Source organism: Anolis carolinensis, chromosome 2 (genome assembly GCF_035594765.1).
Source record: "Anolis carolinensis isolate JA03-04 chromosome 2, rAnoCar3.1.pri, whole genome shotgun sequence".
In the NCBI taxonomy this organism is placed as follows: domain Eukaryota; kingdom Metazoa; phylum Chordata; class Lepidosauria; order Squamata; family Dactyloidae; genus Anolis; species Anolis carolinensis.
In genome coordinates this window covers 178,375,892-178,391,595 of record NC_085842.1, presented here as the reverse complement: position 1 = coordinate 178,391,595, position 15,704 = coordinate 178,375,892, and the positions used below count along the sequence as shown (strand labels likewise).

The window sequence follows — 15,704 nt, the reverse complement described above, 5'->3', positions numbered from 1 at the left end:
CTTCCCAAAAATACCAGCCTCTCTCTATATATTTCCCTTCAGTGGAACAGCACATCAACTCTTTCACATCCTTTTTTTAATGATGGTGGTGGAGTTGACATTTAAGTTCAGGGAATAGCAACCATGTCCTCCCGATAATTCTGCCATACCTCTTGGCATTGCAAAAGCACATGGATCTCAGTGCTCCTGTTTATTGGTGTATATTGCAGAATTATGAGTCCAAAGCAAGGATGTGTAGGAAAAGGATTGCAAGCATTTTCTAATGGAAATCATTAGTCAAAGAAATTGCCAAGATTGCTGTACAAGGTGTGCGTTGTCTTGCTTCCACTAGATCAGTGGTTCTCAACCTTCCTAATGCTGCGACCCTTAATACAGTTCCTCATGTTGTGGTGACCCCAACCATAAAATTATTTTCGTTGCTACTTTTATAACTGTAATTTTGCTACTGTTGTGAATCATAATGTAAATATCTGATATGCAGGGTGTATTTTCATTCACTGGACCAAATTTGGCACAAATATCCGATACGTCCAAATTTGAATTCTGGTGTGGTTGGGGGATTGATTTTGTCATTTTGGAGTTGTAATTGCTGGGATGTATAGTTCACCTACAATCAAAGAGCATTCTGAACTCCACCAGCGATGGAACTGAACCATACTTGGCACACAGAACTCCCATGACCAACAGAAAATACTGGAAGGGTTTGGTGGGTATTGACCTTGAGTTTTGGAATTGTAGGTCACCTTCATTCGGAGAGCACGTTGGACTCAAAGAATGATGCATCTGGACCAAACTTGGCACGAATACTCTATATGTCCAAATTTGAACACTGGTAGAGTTTGGGGAAAACAGACCGTGACATTTGGGAGTTGTAGTGCTGGGATTTATAATTCATCTACAATCAAAGATCCCCTTGAACCCCACCAATGATAGAATTGGGCCAAACTTCTCACACAGAACCCCCATGACCAACAGAAAATACTGGTCTTTGGTGACCCTTCTGACACCCCCCTCATGATGCCCCACCCTGGGTCCCAACCCCCAGGTTGAGAAACATTGTGCTAGATCCTTCCTTTGTTCTCATGCAAGAGTACATTCAGGATCACATAGTACTAAATAATTGTCTTGAGAAGAATGGACAGCATTTGGCCCTCCAGATGTTGTCGGACTGCAACTCCCGTCCTAACTTATGTAGCCCATACTGAGGGATTATATGGATTGCAGTACAAAATATCTGGAATAACACAGATGACCATTATTGCTTTACAAGAAAACCATATGTATTTCATTTTATTAAATTTGTTACAGAATATAAGAGTTTCTAGGAAGTAAAAGATTTTTAAAATCCTCTTTCTTTTCATTTTCAGATTCTTGTTTTTTGTAATGTTTCTGGGTATTGAGATACTTATTTTTAATATGTATCATCAGCACTACTTCAAAAATGCTGTCAAAATGTCTCCAGACCTTTACTTCCTTAAACCAAACGAAATTCATAAATACAAAACCAGCCTCCTTGTTTCAGATTTCACTGGTAAGATAAGAAGTAGAAAAACTAACAGAATTGAATTTTAGTTGATCTGCTTTCATGAATGTTACCTCTTTTTTGAATTTTCATGTTTTAATTATGTGAAGAAACCAAAAGCATTAATCACAGTATATCTATCCATTACACAATTCTAGCAGTATAATTCTATTTTAATTGCCATGTTTGCATCCTTTGGGACAGGGATATATAATTTGTTTGGGCACTAGAGCTCTGGCTGAGAATCCTAAAGCCCTCTCCCCCCACTGCCAGTCCCAGGATTCCATAGGATGTTGCTATGGCAGTTAAAGTGGAATCATAATGCTATAACTGAGCAATGTGGCAAGACCCTAGGTTTAAGATTTTTTTTTCCGTGTCAGGGGCGACTTGAGAAACTGCAAGTTGCTTCTGGTGTGAGAAAATTGGCTGTCTGCAAGGACGTTGCCCAGGGGGCGCCCGGATGTTTTGATGTTTTTACCATCCTTGTGGGAGGCTTCTCTCCTGTCCCCGCATGGAGCTGGAGCTGATAGAGGGAGCTCATCCGCGCAGCCTTCAGGTCAGCAACCCAACCTTCAAGTCACAGGGCTTTAACCCACTACACTACCGGGGGTTTAAGAATGATCAGTATCAACTAAAGTGGGGATCATGTATCTCTCTATTGTTGGGTTGCAGCTTCTAATAGCTGGCATGTCAAAGGGAGCTAGCCTATTCAATCATTTGTAATACTAGGGGTTGCAGTCCAACACCATTCCCATCCTATGTGCAATAAAGGCTCATAGCTGATATAAGGGAAAGCCCCAGTAGCGAAGTGTGTTAAAGCACTGAGCTGCTGAACTTGCAGACTGAAAGGTCGCAGGTTCAAATCCCGGGAGCGGAGTGGGCGCCTGCTATTAGCTCCAGCTTCTGCCAACCTAGCAGTTGGAAAACATGCAAATGTGAGTAGATCAATAGCTCTGGCGGGAAGGTAAGGGCGCTCCATGCAGTCATGCCGGCCACATGACCTAGGAGGTGTCTACGGACAACCCCGGTTCTTTGGCTTAGAAATGGAGATGAGCACCACCCCCCAGAGTCAGACATGACTGGACGTAACGTCAGGGGAAACCTTTATCTTTACCTTACTCATACTTTCATTTTGGTGAATCACAAATTGAATCAGAGAGTATGTTTGTAATGAATGAAGACTTTTGATTCAGCATTCACAGTTTAGATTTCTAAGTAAATAAGGGCCACAAAATACATAGGTACAGTGGACCCTCCACAATTGCTAGGATTAAAGGCCTAGGACCACCGCAAAAGTGGAAAAAAATCACAAAAACCCCTGCTATTTTACCTGAGAGAACCCTGTCTATGTCCTTCAGCATGGCTGTATGGTCAGCTTACACTGGAAGTGTGCTGGAGGACTTACAAATGCCTAGACCAGGGGTCCTCAAACTTTTTAAGCCGAGGGCCGGTCCACAATCCTTCAGACTGTTGAGGGGCCGGATTATTATTTGAAAAAAAATACAAACAAATTCCGATGCACACTGCACATGTCTTATTTGTAGTGCAAAAACAACAACAACAACAACAACTATGAAAGAACAATACAATATTTAAAAATAAAAATAATTTTAACCAACATACATTTATCAGGATTTCAATGGGAAGTGTGCTCCTGCTTCTGGCCAATGAGATAGTCAAGTTAATTAGGGTTGTTGTTGTTGTTGTTGTTGTTGTGTGCCTTCAAGTCATTTCAGACTTTGGGCGAGCCTAAGTCTAAAATGTATTTATTTATTATTTATTTATTTACTGCATTTATTTACTACATTTGTATCACACCCTTCTCACCCCAAAGAGGACTCAGAGTGGCTTACAAATTATATGTACATACAATATATTATATTATTAGTATAGCACAATATTAGCATTATATATTACTATATTGAACTATACTACTATACTGTAATATTAGTAATATTATATGTAATATAGAATATATAATTAATATTATTATATGGTATTATTATTAGTGTTATATTGCATTACATTATAATATTATTATCAATATTATATGTATATACAATATATTATATTATAAAACTGAGGGCGGGGGCCAGGTAAATGACCTCGGAGGGCCGCATCCGGCCCCCGGGCCTTAGTTTGGGGACCCCTGGCCTAGACAGTGCTTTCTATAGGAATCTCTAGATCTTCCGCACTACTCTGCAGTCAACTTCCTTCTAAAGTTGCACTGAAAAGCCTAGAGATTCCTAGAAGGAATATAATAATCAAATCCACAAAGGTTAAACTCACAAATGTTGAGAACTTCCTGCAATACTGATTTGCTATTATAATGCATACATTTGATATGTATGTACACATATATAACACACCTGGTGTGTACATGTAGATCCTCATTTTGCTATAGTACCCAGAGCAAATCTATTATTCAGTATGAATTATCTATCTAGAGCTGTCTGACTAAGGAGACCAGGACGCCCTGGAGACTAGGATGCGGAATAGTGGCTTCAAACTACAGGAAATGAGATTCTACCTTAACATTAGGAAGAACTTCCTCATTGTGAGAGCTGTTCAGCAGTGGAACTCTCTGCCTCAGGGTGTGATGGAGGCTCCTTCTTTGTAGGCTTTTAAGCAGAGGCTGAATGGTCATCTGTCGGGGGTGCTTTGAATGCGATTTTCCTGCTTCGTGGCAGTAGGTTGGACTGGATGGCCTACGAGGTCTCTTCCAACCCTATGATTCTGTGATTATAAGGCTTGTGCAGACACTCAAGTTCAAATGTGAGTCAAAGTTCTTTGAGGCTTTAGTATATGAATTTTCTTTCTTTTCTTTTTTTTGTTTTGTTTTTCCTCAGGCATTGATGATATCCTCAGTACCCTTAGGAATCGGAATATTCTGACAGAAACGTTCAATGGCAGCAATTATGTGTCAGTCGCTCCCCACAATGCAGCATTAAACATCTCTCAGTCAGGCAAGGTGAGGAGAAAGGCAGGTTATATTAACTGTTGGTCCAGGGGATGGGTAATAAATTGTAATTTTATGTTAAATCTGGGATGAAGATTTTTTTTTTAAAAAAAAACACCCTAATTTTAATGATTTTAATCACTTAGTACAAGCTGTGTTGAGTCCCTTTTTTGGAGAAAGGTGAGATACCAGGGTTGAATGAAAAGTACTGCCTCTGCCTTCGTTACTTGGGTTTGGATGGGAATATTTTAATAAATCAAACGCAAAAATAATCCTTAGAATGTGCTCTTTAAGTACCATTATTCGCTTTTCCACATAATCACCAGACAATTGGATACATTTCTGCCAACAATGAACATGTTTTCTGAAGCCGTCACGGAAGAAGTCAACACTCTGTTTCCGCAACCAGCATCTTACAGTACACATCGTGCACAGATCTTCCGACAACCAAGCAAAGCAATAATGTGACCCACACATTCTCGTGAAATGCTGATTATGCTTGAAATTTCTCTCTGAGTGATACGACAATTGTCCTGAATAAATCTGTCAACCCTTTGCTTGTGAAATTCGGTGGTTGCTGTCACAGGACATCCAACTCTTTGTTTATCACGCAAGTCAGATATTCCCACCTCAATATCTTTAAACTTACTTGCCCAATGATGCACAGTACTCACATCAACACAATCACCATAAACAGCTTGCATTCTCTGATGAATCTCCTTTGGGGTGACACCTTCTGCTGTCAAGAATTCAATGACTGCACATTGCTTAAGTCGCATTGACCGACAGTCGGTGCAGGTTTCCATACTTCTCACTTTAACAACACAACAGTTCAATGCTAAGGCTTCCCGCCAAATGGAACTGTAGAGGAGAGTCTACTGAACAAGCCAGTACCAGCCACAGACCAGGACTGCCATCTGTTGAGGAATTAAGAAGGTGGAGGCATTACTTTTCATTCAACCCTCATAGAAATCAAAACAATCAGTGATCTTTGTCAGTAAGAGCAGGTGATGAATTAATTAGTCTTCCTGGTTGTGAAATTCTGTGAGGAGACATACATTAGAAGTAAGCTAGCTTTCTTTCCTTTCTTTTCTTCAGTATTTTCAGGGTGGCAGAGAGGGTGGGATCAGAGCTCATTTGGTATATATCCACCACTTTCTGGCCTTGACGCTAGTGTTTTTCCATTTCTGCTAGTGGTAATAAAGATACATTTTGACATTTGAGATTTGGAGCTATTATATTGAATGTCTGTGTTTTTTTTTCAGAGCTACATCTTTACTGCTGCATTTAACTGCACCATGGAGCATTCTTTACCCGTTATAATAAATATTATTAGCAACCTATACCTGCACAGTTTAAATGTAACGGAAAACATATGTGTCTGGACTAGCTCTTTCTTTGGTGTAAGTAAAGACAAATTCTAAAGGCTGGTGCTGTTAAATAAAGGGACATATGTTTGGTAGGGGAACAATTCTGTACACGGTTGTGTTTGCATGCAGTCAAACATACAAATGTACAGACATATATACAAATGAGGTCAAGGTGAATATTTATGCATTGCAGGGTAATTTTAATTTGTAATCCCACAAAGTCATTTACTACCTAGCAGACTTGTTTTGTGAAGCTAGGCAGACAACAGAAGCAAGATTATCAAGTCACTGGCTACATTAGGAACATACTTCACTGTAATCATTTTCTTTAATATCTATTATTTTTCAGAGAGTTACTGATCGATTTTTTGTGATAGTGCTGATTCTTCAAGGCGTTGGTTTAGCAGTCATCATAGCTGTGATACCATCCCTTTATGCCATGGAGAATGCAGAAAACCACAGGGTAAATTTATATATTAAAGCATAAAGCATGTATGTATTAAAGCAAATTCCTCTTAGTTGCTGTGGGTTTTCCAGGCTGTATGGCTATGTTCCAAAAGCGACGTTTCACCCTCATCTATGGCAGGCATCCTCAGAGGTTGTGAGATCTGTTGGAAACTAAGCAAGTGGAATTTATATATCCCTGGAAGGTCCAAGGTGGGAGAAATAACTCTTGTCTGTTTGAGGCAGATGTGAGTGTTGCAATTGGCCACCTTGGTTAGTATTGAATAGCCTTGCTGCTTCAAATCTGGCTGTTTCCTGCCTGGGGGAATCCATTGTTGGGAGGTGTTTGCTGGCCCTGATTGTTTCCTGTCTGGAATTCCCCTGTTTTCTGAATGTTGTTCTTTATTTACTGTTCTGATTTTAGAGGTTTTTTTTAATACTGGTATCCAGATATTTTTCATTTTCACGGTTTCCTCCTTTCTGCTGAAATTGTCCACATACTTGTGTATTTCAATTGCTTCTCTGTGTAGTCTGACATGGTGGTTGTTGGAGTGGTCCAGCATTTCTGTGTTCTCAGATAATATCCTGTGTCCAGGTTGGTTCATCAGGTGCTCTGCTATGGCTGACTTCTCTGGTTGAATCAGTCTGCAGTGCCTTTCATGTTCCTTGATTCGTATTTGGGCAATGCTGCATTTGGTGGTCCCTATGTAGACTTGTCGACAGCTGCATGGTATACGGTAGACTCCTGCGGAGTTGAGAGGATCTCTCACACATTCACACCTGCCTCAAACAAACAAGAGTTCCTTCCAGACTTTTCACATTGGTTTTTAAACATGTAACCTTTCACAACATGGTTACTCAATTTTACTAGAAAACTGGAGTTTTAACCAACTCCTCATAAGATTTCCTACAATATTATATATGTGTAGTTTTTTTTCCATATAATCTTTACAGTGTAAACGGGATTTGGAAATTTTTCCTTTATACTTCTTATGTACTACAGTTGATTCTTGTGTAGTTTCCTCTGTAGCCACTCCATGTGATTAATCATGAACATTGTTTTCAACAGATTTTATTTTTTTAATTAGAAACTTATCAATTTTAGTGATAATTCCTGCAACTCAATAAACAAATTGTGCAAATTATAGAAGTTACCTACACTTGAACAGCATCAGCACTCCACTTCTGTAGTGATTAAACCACTCTGGAGGTTTTTAAACAGAGGCTAGATGGCCAGCCAGGGGAGCTTTATTTGTGCGTTCATACCTTGGTGAGAGGCTTGGACTAGAGTCCTTTGGGGTCTTTTCCAGGGAAATACTTTTCTCTAGAAGTGTTTGAACTGAAGCTAGATGGCTGTCTGTTGGAAGGGCTTTGAGGCCTCATCTACACTGCCATATAATTTAGTTTCTGAATGCAGATTATCTGTTTTAAACTGGATAGTAGAAAGTGTCAATTTATATAATCCAGTTTAAAGCATCTGCATTCAGAAACTGGATTATATGGTCAGTGTAGATGGGGCCTGACTGAAGGGGATTGGACTAGATGCCCTTTGATGGTCTCTTCTAATTCTGTGCTTCCCTTCCTATTGTGGAGCAATTGGGGCGATTTTGAGCAGAACTGCCCATAAGGATCATTACATCTAGAAGAAGATCATGCTGGACCCAGCTCTGTGTTGAAAAAGTTATTGTTAGGTTTTTTTTTTTATCATTTTCCATAACTATTACAAAGTTTTATTTTATTATTACTACTTTTATGATTTGCAGATCAAAGCCTACACTCAACTTAAGATATCGGGCCTTTATCCATCTGCCTACTGGTGTGGAAATGCCTTAATTGACATTCCTTTATACTATGGTTTTCTTCTTCTTATGCTTGGAACATTATATATCGTTCATCGTGATTTTAATTTTATTCCGGTAGAGTTTCTTGCTGTGGTAAGTTCTTTGTTTAATTTCACTTCCTTGTTCTGTGTATTGCCTTAAAACATGTGACAAAATCCAAATTCTTCAACTATCTCTATTTTGGGTATTTGTCTCTGGTAAGGGATGGCTGCAGTTTCGTTCTTATTTTCTGGTGTAAGTTTTTATTGTTGTCATTCTTTTTAAGCAAGCTCCATCCATAGAAATTAGTTATCTAAGTGTGTGGGGTGAGTACTTCTTGTTTCTAGTGCACATAGCAATCAATAGATGGAGATGGATATATTTTTATTCATTTGCTTTTTTTGGGCAGGGGGAAGAACAACAATTCAATGTGGGGGCATCCCTATTTAAAATATCAAAATACAGAAAACAGCTAAAAACCTGGCTGTGCAAGCAGGCATTCGATGAATGACTGCAGTATGTAAGCAGCTATAGGAAACCACAGGATTAGTGCAATGTTTTAAATGCTTTAATGTTAAATATTTTGATGTTTTATGGTATGTCTGATTATTTATATAGTTTTAACTAGCTTATTTATGGTTTATTGTAATGCTTTTCTATATGGCTGTGAAGCATTGAATCTTTCCCATTTACTATGATGTTAAACCGCTTTAAGTCCCCCTTGGGGTTGAGAAAAGCGTTATATAAAACAAACAAACAAATAAATAACACAACCCACATAATCATAGAAACAAAGAAAATGTAAAACAGGAATAAGTGAGGGCACAGCCTGCCGTTTCACATACTATGTCGGGGAGATGGTGGCAGGGTAGAAATGAAAATTATTATTATTATGTTGTTGTTGTTGTTGTTGTTGTTGTTGTTGTTGTCAAATACAGTGAAATATTCCACTGTGGCCCCTTCTACACTGCCTCTATATCTCAAGATCTGATCCCAGATTATCTGATTATTCCAGATTATCTGGCAGTGGAGACCAATATAATCCAGTTTAAAGCAGATAACCTGGGATCAGATCCTAGGATACAGGGCAGTGTAGAAGAGGCCTGAGTGATATTGCAGAATTTACATCATTTCAGTGATGTGTTGTCGAAGGCTTTCATGGCCAGGATCACAGGGTTGTTGTGTGTCTTTCGGGCTGTGTGGCCATGTTCCAGAAGCATTCTCTCCTGACGTTTCGCCCACATCTATGGTAGGCATCCTCAGAGGTTGCCTGCCATAGATGTGGGCAAAACGTCAGGAGAGAATGCTTCTGGAACATGGCCACACAGCCCGAAAGACACACAACAACCCATTTCAGTGATGTTTTTGCATTTAGGATTCATTTGCACAGTTATCTATGGTTTTCTGCCAAAACGTGTATTAGTCCCAAATTATCCCACCCCTGAAAAGTCACTGTGGTATTTTGGGGTATTAGGACACACTTTATTATTTACAAATTTACAAATATTATTTGCATCTGCACTTGTTATGTAGGAAATTGCAATCACTGTTGCTTTCTGGGATCCCTTCTCTTCTCCATGTATTGGGAGCATTTGGCGCACAGCATTTATTCAGCTATCTTCATAATGCTGGGCTTGTCCATAACAATGTCCTTCTACACTGGCCCAAATGCAAAGAAAAACATGCTGGTTTTCTCCACACAGGATAAGAAACCCTGACTTTTTGGCTGGGGGCTGGCCAGACATAGGGATTGCTGCCCTCCCCGTCCCTCCCCGCATATTTAGCCTTTAAAAACTACTAAATGAAAGCCTTAGCAGGAGCCATGAGGGTTGCCTTACCATCCTGGGGCTGGAAAATGAAATTAAAGAACTTTGGGGAAGGGAGGGAAAATCAATTTTCCATCCTTTCTACTGAGGCTTTTCTTTTGTTTTTAAGGGCTGAATGCTGGGCAGGGAGGGAATGTTGGCATTACTATCCCTCTTCGCCAGGCTGCCTGAACCTGAGGAGGAGGGACGGCTGTGGGGACTGTCTGTTTGGATTAGAACAGATATTAGTACAAGGAGGGAATGGGAAATTATAAGGAAATAAAGGAAGCAATAATTGAGTGCACACAAGTGGTGATAGTATTGGGATGGAAAGACAAATCAAAGTGGACAGTAAATAAATGGTATCAGTACATGGTGTAGCAAATGGATTTCAAAATTATGGATGTAAAATTAAATGATTCAAAAGGTAGTGTAAATAGAATGTGAGAAGTTGACGAAAGATGGAACTGGGTCAAGAATTATATTATGAATAAGTCTAGAGATCAGGCCATAAGAAATAGGATGCAAATGTTGTATAGTATGTAAATCTAGAAGGACTGTCTCAAAAAAAATTAATATGTAAAAGAAAATAATCCTCGTGGTGGTGGTTGGAATTGTAAATGCTGTGTATGTGCATGCCCTAAAATAACAATATATTTTTTTTAAAAAAGGAAAAAAATAATGGATATCCCAGGAGACAGTCCCCACTTCCTCAATACCTGCAGAGGTCCATTTTTTTCAATATGATCCAGACCTTTGCAGGTATCTTTTAATCCTGGAATAAATTAGCTGGATGATCAGGTTTATCCCAGGTTATTCCAGGATTAATATATTTCCTATCTCATATTACATGGTTGTGTAGATGGGGCCTTCATTAGGAACAATTCAGAAAACTTTAAACGTTTTTTGTGTTGGGCTTAAGAAATATTCTCAAACCGAAATGGCAAAAAATGTGTGTAAGCTTTCACGATCTCTCAACCCTAGGCAAGATGTTACAGAAAGCACAATGTGGGAGAGGGGATGAAAAGCAGCTGACAATGTTGAAGTTATGTTCTGTTTAACAAATGTAACTTCTCTCTCTCTCTTTCTCTCTCTAGGGTGTTTCCTTTATCGGCTATGTGCCGTCAGTAATTCTGTTCCATTATATTGCTTCCTTTACCTTCAAAACCATACAAAACACTCAGGAGTTTTGGTCTTTCATTTTTTCAGTGGTAAGTAAAAGTACAGTGATCGGTTTGTTTTCCATGTTTACTTGCATTTGTGTATTTTTTTTGTTTCTTATTAAAGAATATTATGTCATTGATATTTTTCTTCATTTAAGTCGAGGTTCAACCCTACACACATTTTTTCTAAACATCTTGCATAATGTGTGTTTTACCCACCAATATGCGTGTGGGAACAATCCAGTACCCAGCAACATGGGAGTAATCCTTGTCTATTGTGGATTGCCATTACTTTTGAAGTCTGGTTGGTGCCAATATTGACATGTTTTCAGTACCAAAAATTGGTGATAGATTGTCTAGGAGATGGATTTCTGTCTTGATGTATGCTTCGTAATGCTAGTCTAAATTGCTATAAGCACTAAAACCTTAAGTGACCAAGTAAAAAGGAATATGATACAAAGAATTTTGGACATAGAAGCACAAAAAGACCTAGCCACCCTCAGTAAGGTTGCCAACCTAGAATGGCTGAGTCAATATAAACATACCTTCCAAATTGCCAGCTACCTAAAAATGCAAATGCCAAAACATTTTAGAGAGGTATTCACTGGAGCAAGATTTGATCAGCTTAATACAATGGTCAGATATGGGAGATTTAACAGCATCCCCTATAATGAACGCATTTGTATCTGAAGAGCACCTGAAATTGAAAACATAGCACACATATTATTTGACTGCAAATTGTGTCAGAAGGCGAGAGACTGCTACCTTGGTCCATATATCAGACGGATAATGTCCTGGGAATCTCACATCACAACAACACATTTTATATATAGCCAAGACCCAAAAAGAACATATAAAACAGCTTTGTGTTTAAGCAAACAATACGTTTTAGAACCACATATGTGGAGCTAATCGATACAGTGTAGGGGTGATAAGGAAATGTGATGTATATATTTAGTTTTATCATATTTATTTACAATATTGTTATAAGTGTTTTATTTTAACTTACTATATAGAGTGTAATCAAGTCTTATCAAGCCTTGTTGTTTGGTGTGGTATTGTAATACGGCCTAAGGGCTAATCAATAAAATTTATTACTATAAGCACTAAAACATCTGTCTAGGCATGCTGCATTAGACCAAGTGGAAATCCATTGAATTAATCCACACAATTAGTCAGGCACAATGGTTAACAATTTCTATATGCCTAAATTTGTATTTCTTCTCCATTGACTACAGCAAAAAAGAAAATCTTGGTGTCTTGGTTTTTATGTCTGTTCCTGGGGTTATTTAGGGCGCTGATTCAGAAAATTGTATTGGGTGGACCAAATGAGCTCTAATTTCTTAGATATGGTTATCATGATTGTTTATGAGTGAGCAGATGAAGTCTGATATATGGGATATGTTCTGTATCTCAAAAATTAGAGTTGATAGGGGGAAACTGGTGCAGTTTTTTTTAATCAGCAGGTCAGATGTACCCAGAAACAGGTGTAACATTTGAGGCACCAAATGTGTGTTATATATTAATAATCTGTCTATAGAGGTTCACCTTAACTCATTCTTTATATAGACAACAAAGGATTGTTGACTGTTAGAGCACATTCACTGAATCAATGAAACTTCATTTTTGACTCATCAGGTTCCGATGAACTCAGTGGATCTCATTTAGTGAGATTAGTTTGACTTGCACTTTAAATAAACTGTATGAATTAGTTTTTCATTTATCAATGTAAATAAAGTTATTGGATATTTAAGCCAGGTGTCTGAGAATGAAGCCATTTTGAAATTTTAGTTTAGAGGTGTCTTTTTGTTTGTTTGTGTGATTTATTTATTTTTTTCTCTTTCAGGGAGCCTTGATTTGTTTTCTTGTTACTGACCTGGCTTATCTTTATTGGTATTCAACAGCTGTTATAATTCACCTTTGCTTTTGTGTATTCATTCCAATCTACCCTCTTATTGGGTGTCTGAACTCTCTTCTCCAGGCAAGTGAACTGAATTATTGACATTTCCTTCTTGTAGCTTCATGAATGTGATGCACAAGGAGAATCAACATATTTAATTTAAATTTAATTGAACAAGAATCATAGCATGGCTTTAGAAGAAGTGACACAGGATAGTCGTTGGGCTGTAGGAGTCAGCTGCTTTGCTTGGAACTGCTAAATACTAGGTTAATTTGTACTCAGTCTAGATGTGAAAGATATAAAGCATGGAAACAAATGTCTGTGAACCTAGCCCCTTTCCATCTTTCTTCTCTGTAGGAGAAATATGACTCTCAAGTGACTATATTATGGCTTTACTTGGCAAGTTTTGTTCAGGGGGGATTTGCCCTTGCCTTCTTCAAAGGTTAAGAGAGTATGATTTGCCCCAAGTCACTCAATGGGCTTCGATGGTCAATTTGAGTTTGAACCCTGATCTCAGCGTCCTAGTCCAATCATCAAGTTGCTGTATCACACTAGCCATCAACCAGCCAATTACATTGATGTTCTAAGAATTACAGTTGACCCGCATTCATAGATTATGTATCCACAGATTCAACCATCCAGTGCTAGAAAATATTCACAAAGAAAAAAATCCCCAAAACAAATCTCAATTTTGCCATTTTAGATAAAGAACACCACTTTCCTACCTCACTGTATATAATGGGATTTGCATTTTGGCATCCATGGAGGCTCCTGGAACCACACCCTAGTTGATACCAAAGGCTCACTCTAGATCTTTTTACCTCTTTTGCATCATTACAGCTGAATCCAAAAAAGATAAGGTTGTAGGCAGAGCTATCACTCCACGATGCATTTCCTAACATGTCAAGAAAAACCGAACAACCTCTGAGACGATGTTGGAATCAGCCAGACTTTTCTGACTTTTGGAGCAGGGGAAGTACTTCAGTTTGTCCATCACAATTATCTGTGTTAGGCTTACTCCTGCACTGGAGAGAAGGAATTTCTCTAAATTCAATCAAAAACAATGTAAAAACATGATTTTAAATTGTAATTGTGTAACTTAACTTAGAATGACTTGTAAGAAATCATTGGAATTGTTAAAGTAAATGTTTACTATCTTGTTAGGCTTTCTTCAAACATGGTCAAAATAGAGAACAAAATACAGAAACATTATTGGCATCAGCAGTAGCGGTAAGCAGCAAATTTCTTCTTATGAATCTATGACATTGGCTCTTTGTATATACTTTGTCATGTAATGACAAGTTTTTATTGTTTATATTAGACATGTTGGGTTGTTGTGTTTCTGGGCTGTATGGCCATGTTCCAGAAGCATTCTCTCCTGACGTTTCGCCCACATCTATGGCAGGCATCCTCAGAGATTGTGAGGTATATAACCTCTGAGGATGCCATGCCATAGATGTGGGTGAAACATCAGGAGAGAATGCTTCTGGAACATGGCTATACAACCCAGAAAACACACAACAACCCTGTGGTTCTGACTATGAAAGCCTTCGACAACACATTAGACATGTTATTCATAATTTGTAAGCATCTTGATAATTTACAAAAGAATGCAGCCAGGACAATCATGGTTTCTTCAAATACTGCCATGAATTATAGCTTGCCTTCCACATTTGTGTGTTAAGACTTCTGTGGAATTAATGATTTACAAATTATTCCCTGCCCAACTTACTGGGCATGGTGGTTGTGGTGGTGGGCATTCCCTCCACCTGCCAATTTTGCTGGGGCTTTTCCTTCCCAGGGAGGCCTGCACCTTCATGCGCTTTTAGCACGCTAAAATGGTGTGACCAATCAGGCTTACACTGATTGGCTGAATGGGGTGTACCTGAGCCTGGCACCACTGCTCCCTGGCTCAGTTGCCTTCAGGGTATCATGTTGCCTCCCAGTCTTCTCTTCTCCATCCAATCTTTCTAGTTCCCTCAGCTGTTCTCCATAGGGACTTGTGATGATATTCTTAAATTATGGTGCCCAGAGCTGCCAATGAATCTTGTTAATTTTTGAGGAGCTGGTGTGTTTCCTTGCAAATGCATTTGGCAATTTTTAAAGTAATCACCTTATTCATCTTTTACTTTTAGCCTTATGTTCATTGTGTGATTTGGCTCTTTCTTCTGTGCTATCTTGAAGTGAAATATGGAGGCAAGTCAATGAGAAAGGATCCAATTTTCAGGTCAGTTTTTTTTGTATTGCCCTTTTAAAAGTCATAATTAAAGTGACTACATCAAGGCAGAATTGCCCAGCAGTTCTGTAATATAGGACACACTGGACATGGCTCTTTAAGGACAGTTTAGCCAACAGCAAATATACACATATTGTCAGAAAGGGTTTCTTGCCATCACACAATTTGCTGAGATTTTTTTTTCACATTTGGGGACATCCGGATGCAGGAATTAGCATGTGTTTTGCAAAGGACAATGTATTCTGTGAAAGATATTGGGAGTTTTGTATAAAAATCGAATTTGCAAACAATTCTTCACAAAACGTCCTAAAATTTAAAACAATGAAAATGTGCAAAAATTCAAGTAATCTCTCCCAACAGGGAGGAAAATGTTGAAAGTATTTGTGTGAGAATTAAATTATTTTAAATTCCCGGGCTTTGTCCATGTCCCTTTGACTGGGGGAAAGTTGGTTCTCGCAGTTGGTTCTCGCAGAAGTAGAGGCAGC

The 15,704-nt window shown here is 38.6% G+C and overlaps 1 protein-coding gene across 4 annotated transcripts in view; it reads left to right on the top strand.

Annotated features, from left to right (window-relative positions):
• Nucleotides 1-15,704, top strand: part of LOC100565141 (cholesterol transporter ABCA5) — a 78,731-nt gene that overhangs the window by 47,791 nt on the left and 15,236 nt on the right. For all 4 annotated transcript variants that reach the window (XM_008122002.3, XM_008122003.3, XM_062971168.1 and 1 more), the window contains 9 exons: nt 1,368-1,531; nt 4,372-4,493; nt 5,747-5,884; nt 6,201-6,314; nt 8,059-8,229; nt 11,018-11,131; nt 12,930-13,064; nt 14,148-14,213; nt 15,119-15,210. In XM_008122002.3, coding sequence (XP_008120209.1) covers nt 1,368-1,531; nt 4,372-4,493; nt 5,747-5,884; nt 6,201-6,314; nt 8,059-8,229; nt 11,018-11,131; nt 12,930-13,064; nt 14,148-14,213; nt 15,119-15,210 — 1,116 coding nt within the window. The remainder of the gene's footprint in view (nt 1-1,367; nt 1,532-4,371; nt 4,494-5,746; nt 5,885-6,200; nt 6,315-8,058; nt 8,230-11,017; nt 11,132-12,929; nt 13,065-14,147; nt 14,214-15,118; nt 15,211-15,704) is intronic.